The following is a 26,012-nucleotide window of genomic DNA, read 5'->3' on the forward strand; positions in this document are numbered from 1 at the left end:
CTGTTACATAGCCTGGGAGGCGAGACTGGGGAAGGGAGAAGGGGTCCCATTTTCCAAGTAAAGGTGGGGAGTCCCTGTTTTCTCCTCCCAGTGAGAATCCAGGAGGACGAGGGGCCTCGAGGGCCGCAGGCTGGCGGCCAGCAGGTGCTCCAGCGCCACGCAAGCCCGAGCTCAGCCCCTCACTCATTGTGTCCTCTCCCTCGGCCTCAGCTTCCCCATCTGTGTAATGGGATCCCAAGAGTGGCCACCCCTAGGGTTTTGGGATTGACTGGAATAAAGTACGCAAAGTGTTTGGAGCAGCATCTGACGGACAGGGAGGGAGAGCACAGTGCCTGGTGGCCCCTGCCGTCTTCGGATGACTCTGGGCCCCCCTTCCCGTCCGTGCTCCGGGTAGAGTGCTCACTTCTCTGCCGTTCTCTTGCTGTGTCTTGTCGCGCCCTCCCCGGGAGGCTCGCCTGCAGGGCTGCTTCTCTTTCTCTCCTGCCTTCTATCCTTCTCGCTCTGTTCTCTTCCGTCTGTTTCTCCTTTAGGGCCTCTGTCCCCCTCAGGTCCCTGATTCCCCCAGAACAGAGCATCCTCAGGTCCACTTCCCCAGCTCCCTGCCAGGCCCCATGGCCCTTTTCTTGCTCCCTGGCGATCTCCCACAGCCTTTGGGGGGCAGAGCAGACAAGTGGGACAGTTTGCCACACTTATGCTACCTCCTTCCCACCTTCCCTTCCCCGAGAAAGTGGGGGGCACTGCAGCATTCCTGCTTCGGGTCCGTGGGCCAAGGAGAGGCATGGGATGGAAGGACAAATGGCCCAGATGCCCAGCTTCCAGGTCAACCCCAGTGCCAAGTGCTGAGAACCCGAAGGCCAGGTTCCGCAGCGCAACACATCCGCCTTCCTTGGCCGTCCTGGATTCAAGACCAGCTCCTGCCATCTGTATACTGAAGGGAGGGGAGGAGTGCAGGCCACGAGCCGCCTCTCCGGGTGCCATGCACGACGACGATATCGTGTGAAAAAATTATAGAGTAAAGGAGGTGGAGATGGTGCAGACACTGGACGTGCGCCACAAAGCCCCGAAGGGGAATATTGTCACTTTCTCGGATGCCCTGATGCGGTTGACTCTGCCTGGCATCGGGCGGGAGGGCTGGTGGCTGATGGGGACAAGAAGGGGGTCCTTGGCCTGTGGCAGATTGTGTGGCCAGGTCCCCGAGCCAGAGGAGGGCACAGTCCCTCCCTCTGGGGGAACGGCAGCGGCATGAGTGTGCCATCTGCTTGGTGAGCCTGGGATTTTGTGTGAACGTGCAGCTGGGGAGACAAGTTATTGGCCTTGCTCCCTGGGAGTGAGGAGTCGTCTGGGATGGAAAGAACACATCCCATGTCTGCACTTGGCCAAAGCAGTTGCAACTGAGGCGGGTGCACAGTCCTGAGGGCTGAACTGACCTCTCAGCCCCCCAGGCCTAGAGCCTGGCCCCAGTCCAGGAGGCAGCACTGGGTCTGGGCCACTGACATTGGTCATACCTTACCATCATCTCATTAATCCTCAGGGGTGCTCAGTGCTAATCCCAGGATAAGCTCAGAACCCAGGGCAAGTATGTGTTCTGCCCATATTTCTAGTGTTAGAGTCTTCCAGGAAGGCCCTCTTAGGCCTCAGGTGCTCAGCTCTCTCCCAGGGCCGCTTCCTGAGCAGAGGAGCTTCAGTGTCTCCCCTTCCCACGGCCCCTGGGCTCTGTGATTACAGATTTGCAAGAGTCCCAGTGTCCGTGGCAGAGCTTGAGTATCAGCCAACTTGGGCTCTGGCCATCGATCTGTAGACTAACTGACTGAGTCAACACTCAACAAAGGACTTAACCCCTGTGAGCCTGAGTCCTTTATCTTTGGACCTCTGAGCCTGAGTCCCTCATCATTGGAAGAGGGGTAATAATAGTCCCAACTTCACGGGCTCGTGGTTGAGAGTTAAGAGAAGGCATGTAAACGCTTAGCATCGGCCCTGACTCAGTAGATGGCTGTGAGTCACACAGGCCACAGCTGGGCAGCGGATGAGTCAGCCAAAGACGGGGTATTTCTAAGACAGACTTGGGTGAAAATCGGCCTCCTCCTCCCCTGCACAGGCCTTGTGCCTACAGTTTTCTGGAAGCTTTAGGAACAACAGATCCTCTGAATGATGGGAATAGACTGAGCAGAGAGGAGGAAGGAGGAGGACCCTCAGTCTTTGTAGCCAAGAGAACCAAGAGAAAGTCAAGGCCTTGACTGGAGCCCTCATAGGCTCCAGAGAGAGAAGCTAAGGTGCTAGTGACATCAGCAAGGGTGGCATGAGCCGGGGCCATCGCCCACCCCCACAGGAGGCCTGTGGTGAATAAAACAGGGGCTGTGGACACCAGGTGGGGTTGAGTCCTCTCCTTCTCCTGCTCTACGTTTCAACTTAAACTTTTCCTCCTCGGCTCCTCCCTCGGCTGCAGTGAGCGCCTGGTCAGGAAAACAGAAATTGAAACCACACTAATTTGTAAGAGATTCAAATCAGGGAATTGGTGTCAGAAGGCTGAAAGAGGGAAAAGCAGATGTTGACGATGCCCAGAGATTAAGAACTAAAAGCGGCAGCGACTCCCCCACCGACGTGAGCACAAGAGAGTGGCATTATTGCATCCAAGGGCCCGGGGGAGGGCCCCAGTTCCTGGGAGGGGTGCCCCGAGGTGCTGCTGTTCAGACCTCCCGGGAGGGGCACCGTGTGGCTGGTGCCAGGACATCTGAGGAGACTCCCCAGGGCCTGCTGCCCAGCTCTGGGGACAGGGCCTGGCTTGAGGGTGCCCAGGAGGTGAGGGGAGCCGTGGGGCTGCTGCCGGTGCCCCAGGGGAGCATGGCAGACCTGGCTAGGGGAGCACCAGTAGAAGCTGCCGGAGGGTGGGCATGCAGCAGACCCCTGCTGCTGGCACAGGAACTACAGGAGCCAAAAGCAGGGAGGATTCTTCTCTCCTCCCCGCTGCCCATCAGTCCTGCCAGGGCCTGCCACGGGCAGAGCCGAGCTGGAAGCCGGCTGCCCAGGGAGCCTGGGAAACGTGGGTGGCCTGCTCTCAGCTCCGGCATCTCCAAGCAGAGCATGGAGGGCGGATCGATCGGCAGTACGCAAATAGCTGGTGTGCACATGCACCCCCACGCGTGCTCGCACACCCCCCCTGGCGTGCGCTGTGTCCTCTGAGCCTCATGGCGTGCCTCTAGCGGAGGGTATAACCCCCAACTTCTAAAGACAAAACCAAAGACCAGAGAAGTTCATTGATTTGCGCAATCAGACAATCAGCAAACACTCCTGCAACGTCTACACTGTGCCAGGCACTGTTCGAGCTGTGGGGCCACCGCACTGAGCAAGCAGCCTGTCCGGGCCAGGGTGCGGGTATTGTGGCCTGGGGGAGTGGGGACAGTGGGAGCGGTGGGGGAGGGGACAATCCCAGCTCACTCGGAGACACGGGAACACATTCATAGTCTGGGGGATGGGAAACGAGCGCTGAACGGCTTGAACACGTCAGGTGGTGTGGGGGGCAGAGAACCCGGGTGCATGGCCAGGGGCCAGTCCGAGTCACCCTCACATCTGCGACCTGGGAGCCACGCTCCCCAGGGTGGAAAAGCTCTTCATCAAAGATCAGCTCGGGCCAGGAAAGCCATTGGACCGTCGGGCCCCAAAGGGAAGGCCCTTTCTGCTTTCGTCCCGTGTGGACCAAGCACCTCAGATGCCTTGTTCCTCCGTCTGTATTCAGTAGGCACCGAATGGCTGAGCAGAGCTGCCTCCTGGTGCAGTGAGGCCTTGGAGCGCGTGTCCTCTCTGCCTGTGGCAGAGCATGGGCTTAGGCCACGGCGTGGAGTTCAAGGGGGTTCTCGGGGAGGGGGTTCTGACCACGGGGAGCTGCCCATCTCCAGGGCTGATTCACTGGGTCTGTCCGGTGTCAGGGGAATGGGCCCCTTTCCGGCCCTGGGATCTGGGGTGCCTCCAGCTGCAGACCCCTAGCGGAGTCCCTCCCCCATAGGGAGACAGGCTGTGGCTCTGCTCCCCCTGCACACGTCCTGCAGGCAGAGGACTCAGTACAGACACACATACTGGGCTCCAGGCAGAGCTGTCTTTGTCTTCGCATCCACTGCCTCAAGGCCTCTGCCCTGGATGGGCTCGGGACGTGGGGGTGAGGGGACAGCAATGCCTGGTGCCCAGGAGGGGAACATTGAGCAAGAGAGAGCTGGTGAAGCTGGTAAGGGGGAAGGGGGTTGCAGCCGGTCCACTGGCACTGAGCAGGGCATGTTGTCCCCTGAGCATGGGCACAGACGTGTCCTATAAACACAAGTGTGAATTCTGTGCCCATGTGGCAATCTTGATGAGGCACAGGAAGTTCCCCAGGTGACTCTGTCCCGCTCCCTGATTGACAAGCACAGCTGGCGGAGGGGAGGCAGGGGACTCCAGGCTTCTTCCCATAGGGTCCTGCCCAAGTGAGGAGCCCTGAGTCACACAGCTGGGCTGTGAGCTTCATGAAGGATGGAGCTTTGATGACAAGTGGGAAGAAGTTTAAAGTTCTCCAGTCTCTAGGAGGTACCATTTAGGATTGGTCTCCCCAAGAATTCCTTTTGAATTATTTCTCCCAAGAAGGGGACCACCGTACCCCTTCCCTGGACGACCAGGGGGACCAGAGGGACCAGAGTGGGGCCCCCTGGGAGTGGAGGTACGGACGAGCAGGCTACTGAAACTGCCTCTGGAAGGGCTAAGGGCAGCTCCATGGTTTACAGATGGTTCCATCGGCTTCCTAGGGCACCAAAGCCCTGTAGGAATTGTGGTGTGTGTTTCCTCTAGAGATGTCAGTGAGGCTGCAAATGCTCCTCAGGAACCTGGGACAGGCGAGGCCCCAGGTGGAGGTTCAGGATTTTCAGCTCACATCCATTTGTCTCACACCACGGCCTGGTGTGCATGAGCAGAAGCAGGCCACGCTGCCCCTCATGGGGCCGCTCCTCTTCCTCCCCGGGCCACCCCTTCCGAATCTGCCGCTAGCTGCCCTCACGGCCATCTGCCTGGCCTCCCACCCTCCTCCCCCTCCTTCCACCAGCACCCCAGCCAGTGCTCACGCCTTGCTGCCCTCTGTGCTCTGTGTGCATAGAAGGGCTCGTGTGGCAAAGCCCCTCCTTCCAGGAGACTACCTGGGCACACCGCCAGCGTCGCTTGCGTGCACGGCACCTGCCTGGTATGAGCACCCCCTGAGAGCCCAAGCCAGCCTCATTGCTCCCAGCTTCCAGGTGAGGAAGACCAGGCTCAGGGAGGCAAGTGAGTGGCTGGGCACGCAGATGGCTGTGGCTGGGGCCCGGCCCAGGGGCGGTTCGCCGGCTCCAGGGACAGTGCTGAACGAGCATTCCGAGCTGGAGTGGCCTGCCCTGCTGCTGCAGGTGCGTGCAGACACGGCGGCCTGAGCCCGCAGGTGAGCTGGGGCCTCCTTCCTCCTCCTGGCCCATACGTTACCACACAGCCCAGGGCTGCTCGTCTGTGCGCCCCTCCTGCATGCAGCCCTGAGTCTCGGCCACCAGTGTGGGGCCAGGCACGACTCTGGACCTGGGGTATGGTCCCCACGCTTTAGCAAGGACGGGGAGACCTCTGCGTGGCCCGGGAAGGTAGCAAAACCCCCTCTCTGAAGTAGCATGGGCACAGGCAGAGAATGGAAGAGACCCCCCTCCCCACTGCCCCACTCACTCATGTGTCCCATACTCCACAGGGAAGGAGTCCAAGGCCCCACGGAAAAGCTCAGGGAGCCAGTCACCTTCTCCTTTGTCATTGAAGGAGCCTCTCCCCTTCGAGGAGCCCTTCTCCAGACCTGCCAGGCACTCCCGATTCTGCATGGCCCTGCGGGGGATACAGGATTCCTCCCCGGCCACCCTGTGCCTGTGACCGAAACACCCGGGCAGGGCCAGGAGTGAGTGGGACCAGCTCTCCGGGTAGGGCTGCACCCTTGGTCCAGGCTGCTGGGCCGGCAGCTCGGGAGGAGACGCAGCTCCCCGGGGGCCCATCAGGGAACTGGCCCATGCCCCGAGATCCCCCCAGAGCATCTCTCACCTCTGCACACCCTGCTGTGAGCGCTGTCCCTGCGTAGACAATTCGGATCGTTAAGTCTGTAGTGTAGGCGTGACTGAGACAGTGGTGGACACCTTCCCAAGGAGGACGGAACCTGGCCAGCTTCCTTGACGGCAGGAGCACCGTGCCCGAGGGAGCAGAGGAGCCCGCCTGAGAGCTTTGAGACCCGGCATCCTAAAATGGGGGTTTTAACAGCACAGCAGAAAATGATTTATTGGGACAGTCAAACCCTTGAATAAAATCCAGCGAAATTGGGATCCCTGGGTGGCGCAGTGGTTTGGCGCCTGCCTTTGGCCCAGGGCGCGATCCTGGAGACCCGGGATCCAATCCCACGTCGGGCTCCCGGTGCATGGAGCCTGCTTCTCCCTCTGCCTGTCTCTGCGCCTCTCTCTCTCTCTCTCTGTGACTATCATAAATAAATAAAATTAAAAAAAAAAATCCAGCGAAATTGTTACAACCGTTATTTTCAAAATGAGACGATTGCATGAATCAAAGTTATTTGCTCTAGAGCTTTGTGCGTGGGATGGGACAGTCTGCGGGATGAAATGGTGAGTGTCCCAGCAACCCGAATCACGAATCACAGGCCACAGACGGGGTGGGGGCACAGATCGTGAAAGACGACAGTGATGTCAGAGCCAACACTCTAGGAGTGGACAAGTTGTCAGGATTCATTTATTTGTGCATTTGGGTAGAAAACATCTATTTATTTTGAATGCATCTTTTTTTTTTTTTTAAATTAGTTTCAGAGGTAGAATTTAGTGATTCATCGGTTGCATATAACACCTAGTGCTCATTATATCCCGTGCCCTCCTAACCCCATCCCCCCATCCTCCTCCCCTCCAGCAATCTTCAGTTTGTTTCCTATGATTAGGAATCTCTTATGGTTTACCCCCTCTTTGTTTTTATCTTATTTTTCCTTCCCTTCTCCTGTGTTCATCTGTTTTGATGGCTGAGTACTATTCCATTGTGTGTGTGTGTGTGTGTGTGTTTGTGTACACACTACATCTTCTTTATTCATCTGTCGATGGACATCTGGGCTCTCTCCGTATTTTGGCTGTTGTGGACGTTACTACTGTAAACATTGGGGTGCACGAGAAAACCCCTATTTCTAAGAGTGGGAGAACAATTATGCACATAAATGCTTTGCATCAGATTTTTTCAGAAAAAAAAAAGGAAGAGAATGCAACCAACCAGAAGGCATTGAGGATGGTTGACTCTATCTTTAATTATTGTCCTTCCGGGTGGTAAGAAGCACACGGTGCAGAGACATGAACGCAGAGGACACCAGGTGCAGACTTGCCTGGCGGACGACTTGTGCATTTACCTCGGCTGGTTGTGAGGGTCATTGACATGGACAAAGCACTTAGCCCGATATCTGGTCCTTCACTGAATGGCTGGTTGGCATTAGCCGCTATTGGGGCTGAAGGCTCAGATGAGGAAGTGGGGAGAAGCACTGCAGAGGGATTCAGATGTAGGATGGTGGGAGTGAAATGTTGACTGACGTAGCCGTGCTCAGAGTGGGAAGTTTCAGGTTTAGGGCTGAACTAGGGAGAGAAGTGGGACTGGTTTATGGACTGGAGGGAGGGAGGGGCTTCCCGCATGTGCCATTCACTGCATCACCACAGCAAGGCTGCAAGTAGGAGTTCTGTAGATGAGACGTCTGGGGGCTTAGAAAGATCAAGAACTGTCCCCCGAGGACTCAGCCCCCCGCAGATGGGCATTTGCACTGGGTCTGGCAGCCCACCTGCGAGCTCTCAGCCGTGTGCGGTGTGCAGTGAGGCCCCAGGGCCCTAGGAGGACAGCCGGCGAGCCCGAGAGCAAAGGGCAGCGCTCACGCGGGATGGGAAGAAGCAGTGGCAGGAAAGGGAGCGGAGTCCGAGTTGCCAAGGGCCACTGTAGCAGATTACCACAGACTGGGGCTGGGCGGGGGGGTTGCTTAAAACAAGGGAAATGCCTCCTTCCACAGTTCTGGAGGCCAGAAGTCTGAAACCAGGGTGCCTCTAGGGTGGGTTCCTGCTGGAAGCTCCGGGAGAGATTCCATGCTTCTCTCCCAGCTTCTGGGCGCTCTCCGCAGTCCCTGGTATTTCTTGGCCTGTGGCCGCATCACTCCAGTATTTACCTCCATGTCCACGTGGCCTTTTGCTCGTGTCTTCTCCCTTCTGTCTCTTATAAAGACATTCATCATTGCATTCAAGGTCCACCCTCAGGCCGTATGCTCGCATCTCAGGATCCTTACCTGGTAGCACCTGCAAAGACCCAGACTCCAGTTCTGAGGTTCCGGGTGGACATATCCCTCGGTGGCCATAAACTCCATCCACTACACTGAGGGAGCGTGAAGCGAGAAGAGTGACAGAGACGGCCCCGGTGAAATGCCAGAGGCCAGCAGCTCCCATGCAGCAATGCCATCTCTTCCCCAAAAAGCAACCAAGGGATGCGATTCTTTCCCTGAGGAGCATTGAGAAGGAAGGGCCCTCCTCCCTCTTGGCCTTGTACCATCCTCAAGGCAGGAACAGGTGCATCTGTAGGAGACTTTCATGCCTTAGGTTAGTTTGTCCAAAGAAGACCTTGCTGACTCATCTGCCCTTGGTGTGGGGGCCAAGGATGGATGAGATGAGGCTAGTCTTGATGGGGTGTCTTCTGTCTTAATGGCAGAAGAAAGTGCAGGTGTTGCCCGATGATGGGAGAGATGGGCCGAGACAAGCTCTCTGAGAGGCACTGGGCCAGGCCACCTGAGAGCAGAGCATCTCTAGTTTCTAGATGCCTCCTGGAGAAGGTCCTCTGGGACTTCTGTGCATTCCTGCTCCTCCCTCCCAGTGCCCCGCCTCGAGCGAGTCACTCACGGCGAGGAGGGTCACTGGTACCCTTAGCACCTTCCAGGGAGGCATGACGTTCCCCGTAACCAAGACCCCCAGCTCATGCGCTACACAGCCCCGGCTGCTTCTCCCGACCACTCAAAGTCTGGGTTTCACCTTCAGTTATTCTACCATCCTGAGGAATGAAAGGGCCACCCAGCCCAATGTGCCTGAGCAGTCGTCCCCCCGACACACACACAACCTTGAAGGCTCCGGGAGCCTCGGCTTCGTGGCCAGATCTCTGTGCTTCAGAGCAGGTGCCCTTGACTTCCTTGGAGAAGTTGCCCAAGGACGGGGAGGGAGAGAAGCTAGTGGAGACGGCTGGCCGGGCAGGGTTAGAGGTTATCAGCAGACACTGGGGGAAAAAATTGTCCTTTTCCCTAAAACCCAAGGCCTCTTACCCTTTGCAGGATGGCTCAGAGCTTGGGCAGGGGTGGGGACCCAGGCGGCCAGGCTCTGAGTCCCACGTCCACCGCCTGTGGGCCCTTGGCTGGTCACTTAGCTCATCGGAAAGTGAGGATAGCGATAGGACCGAGCTGCTGGGGCTGCTGTAAGGATGGCGTGAAATGGCCGCGTCCCACGTGGGACCCCAGTGCCTGGCACCCCGCGCGATCTCCGTCCCTGTCAGCGCGTCCCGCGGGGACTGCTACCGCAAACACCTCGGTGGCATTTCTGCCTTGTGTCACTGCCTGCGCTGTTGCCTGTCTGGATACCTCCGCCCAAATTCCTCACCTTTTATACCTGCCTACTTCCAGCTCCTCCTTCCAGAACTGTCTCACAGGTCGCCCCCTGCCCCCCGAGAATGATACATCGTACACTTCTTCAGCAACTGCTGCATGTCAGACACTCCATAAGGGCCTCCTGATGCTGCCCACCTCCCCCCAGGCCCGAGCTCTGAGAAATCAGCCCTGTTACCTGCTTGTGCAGGTGAGGAAGGCAAGGCGCAGGGAACACGATCCCAAGGCTGTCCCATCTCCAGAGCCTGTGTGCCCGCTGTGTGTCACTCCGTGCCACTGCCACCTGCGCCCACCCACCCCAGGCCCCTGCGCCTTCTGCTGAAGCGCTGTCCCCCAGGCTGTCTCCGCAGGAGACAAGCCCCCCAGGAGACAAGCCTGGCATATCCAGGAGGGAGGGGGAGGAGGAGGAAGAGGAAGGAGGGAGGGGGAGGAGGGAAGAAGGAGGAAGGAGAGGGAGAAGGGGGAGGAGGAGAGAGGGAGAAAAGGAGAAAAGGGGAGAAGGGGAGGAGAGAAGAAGGAGGGAGAGGGGGAGGGAGGGAAGAAGGAGGGAGGGAGGGAGGGAGGGAGGGAGGGAGGGAGGGAGGGAGGGAGGGAGGGAGAGGGGAGGAGGGAGGGCAGAGGGAGGGCAGAGCTGTGCTTCATCCCCTCCAGCCGCAGGCTCTGGCAACACATGGTCTTAGCTCCATGAGTGATGACTGACCTGGACTGGCCTGGGTCCTTCTAGAAGCCTCCACCCCTCCCTGGGCCATCTGTATGAGCTCGATTCCATAACGAGCCATTCTGAGGGGGTTAAGAACTGGCCTTTTCCAAAAGCAACTCCCACCCCACTGCCTTATCAAATCGGTCCATCTCCACTTTTGTTGTTTGGTCTTTTCAGTTTCATAAATGGCCCAGTCTGTTCATCTTCAGGTTTTATGTTCTGCCGTAAAGCCAGGCAGGGCTCCTGGTGGAGGGGGCCGGTGGGACAGGGAACGAGGAGGAAGAGGCCACATCACCAGGGTCTGTACGGACATGGGGCTGGGGACCTGCTCCCTGGTGCTGCTCTGTCCCTCAGAGTGGCTTGAGTCTATGCCAGCCTGGGCCCCAGCTCTGGGGGGAGAAGAGGCCTGGCTTCCCCCCTCGCCCCCCCTCCATGAAGCGGCAGCCTGTGGAGCCCGCTGAGGGCCCCTGCATACAGGAAGTGCTCCATAAATGTTTGCTTGGCTTTGTGTCCTCCATACCAGACAGCAAACCACTTTTTGTCAGATCAAAGGAAGAAGGAGCCAGAAGTGATGGCAGGCCTGTCAGGCCTCTTGTGGTCATCCTTCAGGGACCAGAGGCTTGTGAGGTCTCCCTGGGGTCAGCCCCCTACTTCCCCCCACCCCACGCGCACACACACACACACCCCACTCAGTCCCGGGGAGCACACAGGAGGGCCGAGCCTGGCTGGAAGCGTGGGCTCCGGCAGAGGGTGCAGAGGGTGCGGGTGGTGTGTGGCCACACTCCTGGGTGAGCGTGCGTGTACAGAGGGCAGCAGAGTGGCTGCGACCTCGCTAGTCATCAGTCCAGGGGTTCTGAGACCCCCGTCAGCAGATCTGGCTCAGGCTGCCTGCATCAGAATCACCTGGGAGCTTGTTGCCAACGCCAGCCTGACCCTGCTGCAGGAAATTCTCAGTAGGTGGAGCCTCTCCCAGAGGTTGGGATTACAGCCAGATTTGAAAACTGTTGATCTGGTCCAGCCAAGGAAGGACGTGACTTATCTAAGGTCACACAGAGTCTGGTCAGTGAGAAAGAAAAGAAAGAGCCTGTGCTCTTTCTACTGCTTCTGCGTGTTTGGGATCGGGGGCATGTGTCTAAATCTAATAAAAACCGAAATAAATTCCTTTTGGTTTATCTACGGTTTTCGATGATTCATGCTCAGTCTCTGTTCATTTATGTAAACCACTGAGAGCTGACATTATGTATATATTTTTGCTTCCAACCTGAGCTCTTTCAAGCAACGGGGCTCCCACTCGGCTGCCCTCCCCTCACCCTCTGTGCTGTCAGGACTGCAGTGGTCCATTCCCTTCCCCGTCCTGTCTTTCCTCTACTCGTGTGGCTGGGACCCTCTTGCTCAGTGACCCAGGGGGGCCCCTGTCCCTCCGAGGTCTGGTCTGGGGCTTGGAAAGGGCTCAGGCTTACGAGGGGCCAGGCCCTCCGTGGATGGAACCCAGAAGGGCATCGATGAACCTGACTCACCTCAGGGTCCAGGGGGATTGCTTTTTCAAACAAACTTGACGTAGCTGCTCAGAAAGCCCTGCAGCTCGACCAGCCGGGTGGCAGTTCAGTTCAGCTCAACAGCCATCTAGGAGAGGCCTCCCGGGCTCGAGGCTGTTGCTTGGTGAACCCCCAGAGGGATGCGGAGATGGATGAGTGGGGCACAGTGGCCATCCTGCCCTGGGCCCTCCTCTGTCTCCCCACGCTGCAGTAAGTCAGGAGCCGCTCAGCATCCCCAACACGTCAGACAAGGGAAAATATATGCCCCTGCGGGCCGGCAGGACGCTGGCTGGCCAGGAGCGATCCAGACTTGTCCCGTCATTGGTGACTGGACCCATGCCAGCCTGTCGCCAGGTTGTGCCCTTTCTGGTGGGTCATTAGAGTCCCTGGTAACAGTGTCTCCAGACTGACCCCTGGCGCTGTGGCCCCATCCACCAGTCGCCAGTGTGAAGAAAGGTGATGGCAAGGCGACCAGCCCGCCCCCCAAGTTCCGTTTTCACCTAGCCTGTGTGACCTTCATCTAACACCAAGCCTATTGTATAACAAAGCCTTGAACATCTCAAGTAATTTATTGAGTCCTGAACTGGAAGGGGGGAAGGAAACAGCATGGCTGGGTGGGTAAGAGTGGTCGTAAGTGTGTCAGGCGTCCACCCTCGTGATCGCCTGGCTGCTGGGAGCTGTGGCTCGCTGCCTCCGCCCAGCATCACGGGAGAGCCCCCAACTGCATAGCGCTAGCCCAGAAAAGATCCAAATGCGCAATTCAAAGTACGGCTTCTAGTGAATGTGTATCCCGTTAGCAGCGTGGTAAAGTAGAAATACCATAAATCGGGGCACATGTGCTCACTCGGAGCACATAGGCGGTGCATAGAGAAGTCCACTTGTGATCTCTCTGTCTCCATTGGACCATGAACATCAGAAACAGGTTTGTCCGTGTGTGTGTGTTGGGGGGCAGCATACACATCATTTCTTTCGCCCCGGCATGGGCTCGCCAACAGGGAAATGGCCATAATGAGTCACTGACCATCGAGTAAGCGCTATATACGTCAGACGTGACACCCAAGATGGAAAGAAACCAACCCTGAATATAGCATCGTGCCTGCCTTCAGGGAGCTTGCCCCCCAAGGAAAAGATGAATAAGCAGGACACTGATGCCATTGATGGTGGCAGTGATCTGTGCCCTGGCTGGGTGGGGCTGCCCCATGCTTGATCCCTGCAGCAAGGGTCTTCGACCCCCAGGGGGTGGGGGAGGGTGGGCAGGGGGAGTCAGGGGAGCCTGTCGGAGTACATGACCTCTAAGCCGAATCCCGAAGGTCATGTAGGAGCCAGGGTGAAAGGATGGGCCCGGAGATGAGATGGAATGGAGCTTGGGGCAGGTGAACGGGCCTTTTCAGGACCTGAAATCGCCCAGCAAGGTGGGCCCTGACCCGGTGACTGAGGGGTGGGAGGCTGGAGAACTGAACGCGTGGCTTCTTCCATCCACTAGGGGGAGATGGAAACCCAAAATCACGCACCGTGGGTCAGAGGTATTGGAGGTGCATCCTCTGGGAAGAGGCCCAGCGAATGGCCTTCCCATCCCTCAGGCGATGCCCAGATACAGAGAGCACCCCACTTCCCCACATGGATATAATTTCAGTGTTTCCCAAAGGGGTTTCTAGGGATCACTACCCCTTTCAAAAGAGGGGGTCTAGGGAAAAGGATTTAAGAAATGCCACGCACATTATGAACGTAGACATTCATAAAGACACATTGACATGGTGAGACTCTGAGAAGTCCCGCAGTAAAGCGACCAGTTTAACATTATAGTGCGGCTCACATTTATTTTATCTTGAAATTTCTTCCCCCTCAAGATCCCCACTTAAACCCCCCGCCCACTCAGCTGTGAAACAGTTGGCCAAACGTGTGGTCGTGGCCGCCTCTGAGACGAAGACCCTAAGGCCAGTGTCTCTAAAGACGCAGGTGAAGTTAGCAGAACCCCAGACCCCAGGTCAGCACAGCTGATGTCTTCAGAGACACTTGGGCGTTGCTGGCTTTGCTCACTGATTCTCAAAGGAGGGCTCAGGCATTAGTGCAGGCAGGGCAGGAAGCTCTTTCCAGGTTCATCCACCCATCGGGTGAGCCGGTGATGTCAGGTGGGGCTGCCTCCAGCACACAGGGTGGCTGATGGCACTCTAGGATAAGCCAAGAGGCTCCAGGAGAGTCAGCACCGAGCCAGACACCCCTGCCTCCTTCTATGGAGAGCCCCAGCCCGTCAGTGCTGAACTGCCCTCGTGACGTGGCGACGATATCTGAAAACATTGCCTGGTCAGGGGATGGGGTCCATGGGGCATCTGGTTGAAGAGCAGAGGATATCCTGCCTCTCACGAGCGTCCACCACGAGTGCAGATTAACAGCCTCTGTGGGCCCACTGGTTTACCTTGGTGGACAACCTCTTGGGATAAGTTTTGTGTTGCTTCCTCAATGTCTGAAGAACATTAGAACATCTCAAGTCTCCAAAGCTGCCCTCACCTTTGACGTCGCGTTGCTAAGAGGACCATGTGTTCCAAGCCAGTCCTTTCCTTTATGTCACTGATTATGACATCTGTGGCTCCTCTTTCTGGATAGAAGACATTCTCCCGTTAGCTCATTAGCTCCTGTGTGTCTTTTATTTATTCCTTTATTTATTCCTTTTTTCCACAAATATTTATGGAGGGCCCTCCAGGTTGGTACCTGGCACTCTCTACGTGCCAGAGATAGTGGACAAAACAGACAATCTCATTTGCTTAGGGTAGATAGTAATAATTTTTTTTTTTTGAAGTAGAAGATACAACACGACATGCAAAATACCCGTCTAGGCCCTCGGGGGCTTTCAGAGATACAGATGTAGGTAAACTGGTATCTTGCTTGAGAAAGGTTGCTTACAAGGAACAGAACCCCACCCCAACTCCAGGAAAAACAGGACGACACTGTCGAGAGTCAGATGTCCTGCGGAACGAAGGGCAGGGACCCAGCAATCAGCTCAGGCCACCAACTCTCGTTCACTCTTTCCTCCTCCTCTGTCTTTTCTCGTTCCCTCCTGTCCCACCTTCCTTCCTCACTCGCTTCTCCCGTCCTCCCGTCTCTACGAAGGGATGTGACTGGGGGAGGAAACAGCTCTACTACAAGTGGACACAGGATAGAGAGGAATTAGGGCAGAGGAGAAGTGTGAGCACAGAAAAGGCTGTTGGTGTTGTGAGGCCGCAGGTAACTTAGAGCTCCGTGGAATCAGGGAAGGCTTTCTGGAGGAGGTGCTATTTGAACTGGGCCTTGATGTCAGGGGGATGTGGATGCCTGGTGGAGAGTGGGGGCCATTCCCAGAATAGAGCCCTTGGAGCAGAGGGAGGAAGGGAGGTGGGAGACGGCTAACTCAGAGCACTGGGGCAGGGGCAGAGAGGGTCCTGGCCCTTCTGCTTATCATCCCTCCGTCCCTGTGACACCTTTGCTCTGGTTTGTCTTCAAGACATGTGGGATTCTCCTGAGTCCCATGGCTGGATCTGCTGTCTGGACCCTAGGAGTAGAGGAGGTGAGGCTGAAGGGGATCAAGGAGGGTAGGGTCATTAAATCACTGCTGGAAAGGGCGGGCCTGGGAGAAATGCTGCCAGTGCAGGCCAGAAAGTCATGGCCTGGGGCCCAAGTGATGAGGTTTGAAGATTTAATCAGGTGGCAAGAGGAGCGGCAGCTGTGTCCAACGCATCTGTTAATGACCCGAGTGTCAAGCCATCCAGCTTCAGGGGCTTTGCTGGGGAAATCGGGTGACACGGTGAGCCTCCAGTCTGCCAACGATTTGCTGATTGTATCAAGCAACTCAGTGTGTGCTGGGGTGGTCCCTATTTCCACCTGCCAGTGACCATCTTGCCAGTCATATGTGAGACCTAATGAGCAGCGCCATCAGAGAACTCTGGGCAGGGGAGCTTTATTTTAAGGAGGAAACCGAGACTCAAAAGTTAAGGTGCCTGGGGGAGGTCACACAGCAAAGCGGGTGAGCTGGGGTTCAATTCTTTGCAACCCCAAAGCCCCGTGCTCCTGGCCTGCCACCCCGTGTGCCCATCCCCCACCAAGAGCTGAGAGTCCTGTGGCAGGTCCTCGGGCCGGGTTCTGGGTTGGTCCGAGGTTGCCTGCCCAGGGCACAGGGGTTTGTGCGATGATGGGAACGCTACTGCCCTCCCTTACCCAGGCCTCCTCTCCTGTTTCTCAGAGATCTCAGGATCGGTCGTCAGACCAGTGATTTCTCTAACAATAGAACAATAGATGGCAGGTGGCTTCCCACAAGTTCAGATGTGGGACAAGTCACACATGTCTCAGAGTGCACCTGCCACATGCCATATAAGCCAGAAATTATATGGTTTTCCCATAATCGGAGGTGGGCCCAGGGGCAAGCCCTGTAATTTGTGGCTCTTGGGGCACTCGGGGCCGGATTCACGGACTGGTCCATCCTCTGCATGAAGCATTGTTATCATCAGTTTGTACTTGCTGCATCTCTGATGGGTCGGGATTTGATGGCTCAGGCAAGAGTCACTTACAGCAAACTTGTCTTTTGTGCGACATTTCGGTACCTGCACCTCGGTTTTCCTCTTTTCTAAAATGGGAAGAAGATGCGTCCCCGTGGCCTGACAGTGCTGCTGCAAGGAACACAGGAAGTAACATTAGAGCGCCTTACGAACCACCCAGATGGTTGTGTTAGGACAAGCCTGTGTGCGAGGCCGTGGGCTGTTGCCCTGTGAGCAGCCTGAGGACCGGGAGGGCTTCTGTGTGAGGCTGGCTTCTGCTTTCACAGCCGGCCCGATCCCCTTGGGGTCCAGATCTGCAGATGCCAGGCGCAGTCTTAGCTGTGGCCCTGGCTGGGGGAATGGGGGGACTCGTGTGAGCTTTCCTACCCTGCAATGTGGTGTAGACCAGGGGTGCTCAAACTTTCACGTGTGAGTCACCCGGGGAAGCTTGTTAGAGATTCCAGGTCTTCCTGTCTGGAGGTCCTAATTGACAGGTCTGAGGCTGGGTCGGAAGAATGATTTTTTTTTTTTTTATGATAGTCACAGAGAGAGAGAGAGAGAGAGAGAGAGAGAGGCAGAGACACAGGCAGAGGGAGAAGCAGGCTCCATGCACCGGGAGCCCGACGTGGGATTCGATCCCGGGTCTCCAGGATTGCGCCCTGGGCCAAAGGCAGGCGCTAAAACCGCTGTGCCACCCAGGGATCCCCGGAAGAATGATTTTTGAAAAGCGGGACTGCAGGGGGACCCCTGGATGGCTCAGTGGTTGAGTGCCTGCCTTTGGCCTAGGGCCTGATCCTGGAGTCTGGGGACCGAGTCCCACATTGGGCTCCCCGCATGGAGCCTGCTTCTGCCTCTCTCTCTCTCTCTGTGTGTCTCATGAATAAATAAGTAAGATCTTAAAAAAGGGGGGGCAGCCCCCATGGTGCTGCCTCTCTCTCTCTCTGTGTGTCTCATGAATAAATAAATAAAATCTTTAAAAAAGAGAGAGAGAGAGGGCAGCCCCCGTGGCGCAGCGGTTTAGCGCTGCCTGCAGTCTAGGGCGTGATCCTGGAGACCCTGGATCCAGTCCCATGTTGGGCTCCCTGCTTGGAGCCTGCTTCTCCCTCTGCCTGGGTCTCTGCCTTTCTCTCTTTCTCTCTCTCTCTCTGTGTATGAATAAATAAATAAAAAATCTTAAAAAAAAGAACGAAATAAAAAGAAAGAAAGAAAGAAAGAAAGAAAAAAGAAAGAAAAGAAAAAGAAAGAAAGGAAAGAGGAGAGAAAGAATGAAAGAAAAGAAAGAAAAGGTAAGAAAGAAAGAAAAGGAAAAAAAGAAAGAAAAGGAAAGAAAGAAAGAAAGGGAAAGGGAAAGGGAAGGAAGGAAAGCCGGGCTGCAGGCAAGGACTGATCAAGGGGCGCCCAGCCCGGAAAGGAAAGGAAAGGAAAGGAAAGGAAAGGAAAGGAAAGGAAAGGAAAGGAAAGGAAAGGAAAGGAAAGGAAAGGAAAGGAAAGGAGGAAGGAAGGAAGGAAGGAAGGAAGGAAGGAAAGTGGGGCTGCAGGCAAGGACTGATCAAGGGGTGCCCAGCCCAGGCCCGGCCGGTCTCCGGGGAGGAGGCCCGCGGGGATGGCGAGGAGGGCTTGGCCCTGAAGACGTCGGGGGGCACAGCGGCTTCCTGGGGAGGGGGTCTGGAAGGTCGGGGGGTGCACGGGGGGCGGGGGGGCAGGCCCGGGGCTGAGCTGTGCTGTCCCTCTGTCCCGCTGCAGATCGTGTTCCGGAAGATCAGCGACGTGAAGCGGGAGGAGGAGGAGCGCATGAAGCGCAAGAACGAGGCGCCGCTGATCCTGCCCCCGGACCACCCGGTGCGCAGACTCTTCCAGCGGTTCCGGCAGCAGAAGGAGGCGCGGCTGGCGGCCGAGCGCGGCGGCCGCGACCCCGACGACCTGGACGTGGAGAGGGGCGGCGGCCCCGAGCGCTTGGCGGCCCCCCACGGCGCGGCCCGGGCCAGCGTGGTCACCGTGCGCGAGAGCCCCGCCACGCCCGTGGCCTTCCCGGCGGCCTGCCCGGCGGCGGTGGCCGAGCTCGGCCGGCTGCACGCGCCCGGGGCCGGGGCCGGGGCCGGGGCCGGGGCCGGGGCCGACTGCGCGCGGCGCAAGGGCTGGGCCCGCCTCAGGGACGCGGGCGGCAGGCCCGAGGACTGGAGCCAGGTGGCCAAGGCCGAGTCCATGGAGACGCTGCCCGACAGGACCAAGGCGCCCGGAGAGGCCACGCTCAAGAAGACGGACTCGTGCGACAGCGGCATCACCAAGAGCGACCTGCGCCTGGACAACGCGGGCGAGGCCCGCAGCCCCCAGGACCGGAGCCCCGTGCTGGCCGAGGTCAAGCACTCCTTCTACCCCATCCCGGAGCAGACGCTGCAGGCCGCCGTCCTGGAGGTGAAGCACGAGCTCAAGGAGGACATCCAGGCCCTCAACGCCAAGATGACCACCATCGAGAAGCAGCTCTCCGAGATTCTCAGGATATTGACTTCCAGGAGAGCCTCCCAGTCTCCCCAGGAGCTCTTCGAAATATCGAGGCCCCAGTCCCCTGAATCAGAGAGAGACATTTTTGGAGCAAGCTGAGGGGTCTCTTTGGAAGAAAAGAAACAAAACAAAAACAAAGACCGAGAAAAAAAGAAAAGAGTCCAAGACAACCCCGCAGCACCCCCATCCCCGGCCTAGGCACCCCCCACCCCACCACCACACACACCTGCGTGACCAACAACTTCCAACTTCTCAACCGAAGACCAGAGTGGGACAGTCGCTCAGGCTCCCGCTCCCCGTCTCCTTCCCTGGGAGCCCCCCCACCCCGGCCTGCGAGCCGGCAGCGCTCGCCAACTGTCTGCACGCCTTTGGAAGAGGGGGCATGCTGTCTAAAGGGTATCTTCCTTCGTTTTTAATTTTTTTACTGCCGTGATATTTGTAAAAGATGACAACCACTAGAAAAGAGGAGCAGCTACGTGGGGATTGGTGGGAGCGCGCCAGGGAACCCCTCCGGTAGCCCCCAGCCCAGGCTCCCTCACCAGGACCCCAAAGACTGCGGTGGGCACAGGGACTTCCCAGCATTCCTTGTCCTGGTACAGCCCCTACCTGTCCTCACCTTCTATTTTCCGACAGCTGTCATTTGTCACAAGCCTGGGACAAGGGGAGCTTGAGAGTCAGGGAGGGTAGAGCCTTGCACCTCTAATGGCTAAGGCCACAAAGCAGAGAGGTGCCCGGGGCGCCTCCCACTGACACTCGGAGCCGGAATCCTCAGGTCGCCTCTCCCAAGTGGAAGAGCCGGAGAGGGGCCTTCAGGAAGCAGAGACTCTGGGCTGTGGTCTCAGCCTGCTGTCGTGGGAGAGCCGACAGGGACGGCCCCAGAGGCCTCAGACAAACCTCTGGCCCCGCTCCATGCCACTGTCCTCCTCGCATGGGCCCCCTTGCTTCTTTTCCTTCTCAACCCCTCCCCTAGTGTTCCTGTGGCATTCCTCAGGGTGTGCAGCGTCAGCAGGAAGGGCGATGAGCCCAGAGTTGCTTTATTAGCAAAGACACAGACACACACACACACACACACACACACACACAACCTCAGAAAAACGATTGTAGCAAGTCCTATGTTTCTATTAGGATTCTCACTGGGATTGATTGCCCTTCAGAAGTTTGTATTTTGTCCACTGCATGGGGGTCATTATGGGACACTTGGGATCCATGCTTGGCCTTATTTTAAAATTCACCTCTTTTTCTCTTACTGAAGTCGGTAGGACCTCAAGAGAAACTACCAAGACTGCAGGGCCACACTTGTACTTGCTCCGGGAACGGCAGACAGAGAATGAGGCAGCAGGTTCTCAAGCTGTCTCTGTAAGGTGACGGGCAGAGGTGGCCCGGGGGAGGTCTGAACTCAGAGTGACTGTCACAGAGCCACGTGTGGGCCATCCAGGCCCCTATGCCGTGATGCTTGGGGACACTCCACTGCCTCCTAGTCACCTGGGGTCAGATTATCCACGTGTTTGGGTTCCTTTCAATGGCATCTGAGAAAGGAGAGGGGTCTCTCCAGGCCAAGTGGAACTAGCTCAGGTGTGTGCCCTCTGAAGAGCGTCAGGACCCGAAAAATCGACAGGCAAGGTTGGAAGTTTTACTGTAAGAATTAGCTTTGGGGGAGAATCAGGAGTGCAGGGGGTCTGGACTGTGGGTGACAGCAGGGACCCATCCAGGGCGCTGGCTTTCCGCATGTGCACGCTGCAGCGCCTCACCCCTGGCACCCGGCATTGCTTTGTGCACAGCCTGGGTTAAGCGCCCCGGGACTGAAGGGGACCTGCCAGGACGGGACTTGCGCTACCAAAGATACTCAGCATTTCTGAAGGCCTCCCATCTGGGCCCACCTACCCGCCCGCCCCTTTAGTCCTGCTCGGCGGCCACGACAGGTCCCAGGACTGGGCCTTCAGTTGGGTGTGTGCAGAGTGGGGCTGTCCTCTCCTGGCTCCCAGCATCGGCGCGGATGGCCCTGGGGAACAGGGCCCAGGAGGTCAAGGGAAGATTCCTTCCCCGGGGCCCCGTGCGCGGGGCGGCTTCTCACGGGAGGCTTACCGGAGTGGCTCCTGGCTTCCCAAGGCTGCAGCAGGATTAGATCCAGCCTCGGAGGGCAGCACGCAAAGAGGAGGAAGTATAATGTCCCAAGGCCGAGTGATGACTCTGGATAAAGCTTTGAGAGTTTCAGTCTCCTTGAAAAGCTGCCAGCTAGTCCAGAGGCTATAAAAATCTGGAACACCATCTGCCCCAGAATGTTCTAGCTTGCCATTCCTTAAATATGTTCGTTAGCCCGCTTCTGAAGTTCAGTACTCACTACCTTTAAGTCAGGACAAGGGCCCTACTGACTGACGCCATCGTCCGGCTTTAGAAGCACCTGCCCAGCTCTCTGCAGGCTTGATGACAGGCTCCCGTCCAGCCCCCTCCAGGCCAGCTTGGAGGGGCCCCCGTCCCCGCCAGCTCTGCCGGAGGGTACAGGTGTTTATTAAGAAATGCCTCCCCATTGGGGTCTGAGGGGCAAAGACGCTGATGTGCCAGGCTCGAAAGTCCACACTTGTTTGGGGGGAGAAAGTAAAGCTTCACGGACGTACTCACGGACTGACTCCTAGGATTGGAATCGGCCTGATGCCCAGAAGCCTGGATGCTGCGATGGGAACGCGCTCATCTCGGGGTCGCAGGTCCCACGTGTGCCTGTGGTGACAGACCACAACGTGGCTGTGTGTGCTTTTCGACTTCTCCACTTAAGGATTTTAGTGACTTGTGCTTTATTTCCTCTGGAAAAAAAATTTTTAACGAGCCAAACCTCCTCTCCTTTCACCTTTATGAATGCACTTGGCCATGGGCTGCTTTGTGCTAACTACCTACTCTTGCCTGGATGCTGCTCTGGCTTCCCGAGCAAGGGCCACAAGCTTCAGATGCTGACCGAACCTTCCACTGTCTGGTGGCTGAAGAGAGGTTAGGGAACCTCGGAGTCACTAGGTGTTGGACCCAACACTGAGACTTTAGAAGTTATGCTGAGAGATATCTACCTGAGTTATTTTTTCCTTTTTGAGGGACGGGGACATGATGTATTATACCATTGCCCAGTACTTGCTGGTTACTTGATCTTGTACTTCAAAAGTCTTTACCTCGAATGTTCCTCGTAGGGAGGCCCCGCTTCCCAGAGAGTGTCCCGCCAGGCTGCCTTGGAGCCGAAGGCCTTGCCCCAGCGCTTGGCTGCTTGTTGAACACGCTCTCCTCTCCCCCACCGATGGGAAGCGTGGGAGTGAGGGTTGAGTCTGTGAAATAAGATGGCCCACGAGATGGTGCGCTCGTTCTCCGTGGAGGACGAGGACTCGAGCGCGGAGTGCTGCCGGCCCGTGTGCCTGCAAGGGCTCCTCCACCGAGTGTGACAAGGTCCCCCAGGAAGGAAAGGGTGGCAGCTGCCTGGTTGAGAAGCCCTTGTGTCGATGCCTGCACCTTCACCCATCCCATTCTCTCATGCTCAGCCCCCCTGGCTTGTTTCTAAGACCATTCCTTATATTCACAACCTCAGACTACATCTGTGTGCAGAGTTTGTGGCCCGTGGTAGGCAACCAGTGGCTTAACACATCTCTGTTGCTACAACAGCATGGGCCCCAGTGTTTCAAAGCAGCTCCCATTTCTTCTTATCCGATTCCTGGGCCCCTTCTACCCTCAGCCTTCTAGATCCTGTGTGCTGTTGCTGGCTGACATCAGGCCCTGTTCTGGAATCTTCTTTCAGAAGTGGAGCCAGCATGGCTCAGAGTAAAAATGCACTGCACCACTACACCCCACCCCACAAGCCTCCCTTCTCGAATCCTTCGGTGGTGGGTGAAAGTAACAAGTTAGAATTCTTATCCAAGCCTTTGTGGGGACTAAAAGAATGCCTTTAGATCCCAGGTGTAGGGAGAGCCTCCTCTCCCCTTGCTGCACTGACCACCATATGGCACATCACTCTCCGGACAATTTTAGGAGCCCTGGTGGAGATACAAGTTGCTGATGTGCATTTGATGAATAGATTGTACAATGTTTTGCAATAAAGATGTTTAGCCTTAAGACCCTTGAATGGAACTCCAGCTGTGATGGAGCTGCCAACACTCCCCCTCCTCCCTCCTCACGTTGTGTTGCTTAAAGAGGAACCCACTGAGGGCACTCTCAGACCCCAGGGTAGCCTTTCCTGTGTCACTAAATTGTTGTACTGCCTTCTTGCTCGCTTCAATACAAATACTTTCACCAGCTCTTGTGCCCTCCAGCTGGGGGGCGGATTTCACTGTCCCCGCAACACCAACCGCAGCCATCAGAGAAAGCATCATTTTCTCACAGGAGGTATTCATGTTGAGAAGTTTTGATTTCTACTCACACAGATCAAAAAAATCAATGTGAATTTGCAGCTTAGTTTCAAATGAAACTTCTCATGCGAGCAAATCAGACTTACTCTGGAACCTCTAGAACTGGACTCAGATGCCCCGCAGGTGCCAGACCTGGTGGGTGCCCTCCCTGCCCCACCATTAAACTTTTCTTAGAGCCATTGTCTCTGTATCTGTGACTTTGGAGTCAGTCGATGGATCTACTAGTTGTTCAATGAGAAGTTCACGGGATCTTCTATCAGGATATGAACAATGAGAAAGATCTTAAGGAAGATGCAACCCCCCCGCCCCAATGAATGTATTCTCTTAATATTCAGACGTTGTATTTGTGCATCATTTGGAGACTGCCCACATCTGATGTTTCGCCAACGCCGTAAGGACACTTCTACTCCTGAGCAGTTTGTCAATCTGGGGCTTCTCCTTATATTGACACTCTTTCCATTGAGTCCGGCCAAATCCTTTATCGGGTTTTTCTTTTTCCTTCGCATCTGCCACTTTGTCCAAATGAGCATGAATAGACAGAAGTACAAATGAACTGATAGTATTTTTATGGTCAGCTGAGGATGCTGCCAGAAACTCCACTGTATGTGTGCAGCTTGGGAATGTTAAGAGGAATATGCGGGCCCCTCCATTGATGATATACCCTTCTCAACATTTTTAAACAAGCACAAATGATATTTGTAAAAAAAAAAAAGTTTAATTTTATTTATTATGGTAATAAACTATTTTATACATGATACTTGCTTTTGCCTTTTCTTATATAATTTTAAGGCATCGAGTTGGGTGCTCTGAACTAAGACGACAGAATAAAGATGGTACTTTCTATTCCTTTTCAAGAGCTTGGAGGCTCTAATTTGGATAGTACCTGTTAAGTGTGGTTTTGGACAACTTAGGACCCCCAAACTGGGTGCCTCAGTACAGCCTAGCAAGAGAATGGTTGTGAAAGTGCTTTGTCATGATCTAGCAATAGGGCTCTATCTGCTATACAAGCTTACCGAGATGCCTTCAAAACCTGGCATCGCTGGAACACTGTGGTACAACACATTGACAATAGGTGTCTGAAGGTGACTTCCCGATTAGAAATGAACTTTTACATTTTAAACAATTTGCGTTGAAATCTATTGAAGATATATTCATGCTTCCCTGCCTTTTAAAATAATAGTGTAAAAAACAAACTTTTGGGGATGAGTCCATATCAACAATATGAGTTCTGATCTGTGCTTTAATTCATTGATGGTCTCAGAAGCTAGAAAGGTAGAGGACTGCTTGCCTCCAAACTAACTAGTCCTATATAACAGCACTCTTAGTTTTGCTGTGGTTTTAATAGGTATTGCTTCCTGCTCATGGTGAGATTCTCCACGACACTGTCAATCTGAGTTATTTAATACCAGTGGCCCACATTTTTTAAAGGGCACTTTTCTTTTTGCAGACAGTAGAACTTAACTCAGGATGAGGAATCTGTGATCTGCAGGCCATATTCAGGCCTCCACTTGATCTCATAGAGCCACAGTATGAATACAGCATTCATTGTTAATGGTGTCCTCTACAACCTATTATTTTATTACATTGCAGAAGAGAATAAAAATTAAGGTGATCATTTTTTAAATTCCAGGTGATTGATATTCATTTAAAAATCTTACCTAAAAAAAAATCTCACCTATGAAAAGCACTGAACGTTATGTTCTTTATATATCCTCAGTGGTGAAAAAAACCTCTCTTTGTGGATATTATTTTTATAATTAGTCAAAAGGACTAGTAATACAGAACTAAATAATAGATACTACATTCTGGGTGCCAAAGGGGTGTCAACTACTAGAGAGGGGGATTTTGTGGGTTTGTTTTAAAAATAGAACTATTTCCCTGAAGGGGGAAGGGAGCCTCTGGTTTATCCATGCCCACTGAGAAAAGCCAGCACCAGTAAGATAATCTGGCTTCTCAATAGTTGGTCCAATTGTGTGTGTTTGTTAGGAAACAAACTCATTCTATTATGGTTAATTTCTTATACTCAGTCAACAATTATATGATTATTTTAAATAAGTGAGCAGTCACAATTTCTTTAAGGGGAACCCCCACCCCACTAAATTACTATCCTCCTAATACAGAGATTATGCAACTTTATATGTGATTGATACATTTTCTTTCTAGCCAGCAGTCTTTAATAGAACAAAAGGCTTTCTGTTGTCACTTCAAACAAATTAATTTGAAGGAATAAAAAAATACTTTTAGGTCTTCTTGCACAGTCCCAAGAATTACTCAAAATGACCAAGTGTTGGCTGTCCTTCAGATGTCTTGCTTGCCTCCTTGGGGATCATCTTGGCAATCATGCTTGGAGCTCTCTGGCTTGCCCACAGAGCTCAGTTGAGGTCAGAGGATCCTGGGGCTAGAAGTGACCTTGGGACCTTGTCTAGTTGTTTTCCAGCTGCATGCCTGAAGCTGCCCAGGGCTGATGGCTGTGGAAAGTGACATGTCAGATGCTCCTCAGCTGGAACTGCTGTCTTCCCAGGCACTTCAAGACTCTTTCATTTAAAGCAACTCCCAAGATTTTACTTCACATGCACGAGGAAAGATATGTTCGTATTTTCATATTACAGTTGGAGAATAGCAAGAGGTTAAAGAAAGAAAACAATGGTCCTAGATAATCCACATGTTGGTTAATCAGGCCTCAAATAGTAGCTCATCATATACTAATTCCTGAGAAGCACTCTAAATCATGTAATAGCTTAAAAGAAG

At 55.0% G+C, this 26,012-nt stretch overlaps 2 protein-coding genes and 1 long non-coding RNA gene across 6 annotated transcripts in view; 2 read left to right on the plus strand and 1 right to left on the minus strand.

Moving 5' to 3' along the window:
• The window catches only part of KCNH1 (potassium voltage-gated channel subfamily H member 1), a 372,290-nt gene extending 348,271 nt beyond the window's left edge, over window positions 1-24,019 (plus strand). For both annotated transcript variants that reach the window (XM_077902205.1, XM_077902206.1), the window contains exon 11: window positions 18,139-24,019. In XM_077902205.1, the coding sequence (XP_077758331.1) occupies window positions 18,139-18,993 (855 nt within the window). In that variant the 3' untranslated portion in view covers window positions 18,994-24,019. The remainder of the gene's footprint in view (window positions 1-18,138) is intronic.
• HHAT (hedgehog acyltransferase) overlaps window positions 1-26,012 on the minus strand; it is a 347,101-nt gene that overhangs the window by 4,435 nt on the left and 316,654 nt on the right. For all 3 annotated transcript variants that reach the window (XM_077902212.1, XM_077902208.1, XM_077902207.1), the window contains one exon: window positions 6,052-6,243. In XM_077902212.1, the coding sequence (XP_077758338.1) occupies window positions 6,052-6,243 (192 nt within the window). The remainder of the gene's footprint in view (window positions 1-6,051; window positions 6,244-26,012) is intronic.
• LOC144316376 (uncharacterized) lies at window positions 14,409-18,026 on the plus strand. Its single transcript, XR_013382306.1, has 3 exons — window positions 14,409-15,112; window positions 15,369-15,431; window positions 15,569-18,026. It is a non-coding gene; the product is annotated as an uncharacterized LOC144316376 (long non-coding RNA).

This window comes from Canis aureus, chromosome 6 (assembly GCF_053574225.1).
Source record: "Canis aureus isolate CA01 chromosome 6, VMU_Caureus_v.1.0, whole genome shotgun sequence".
Classification (NCBI taxonomy): Eukaryota; Metazoa; Chordata; class Mammalia; order Carnivora; family Canidae; genus Canis; species Canis aureus.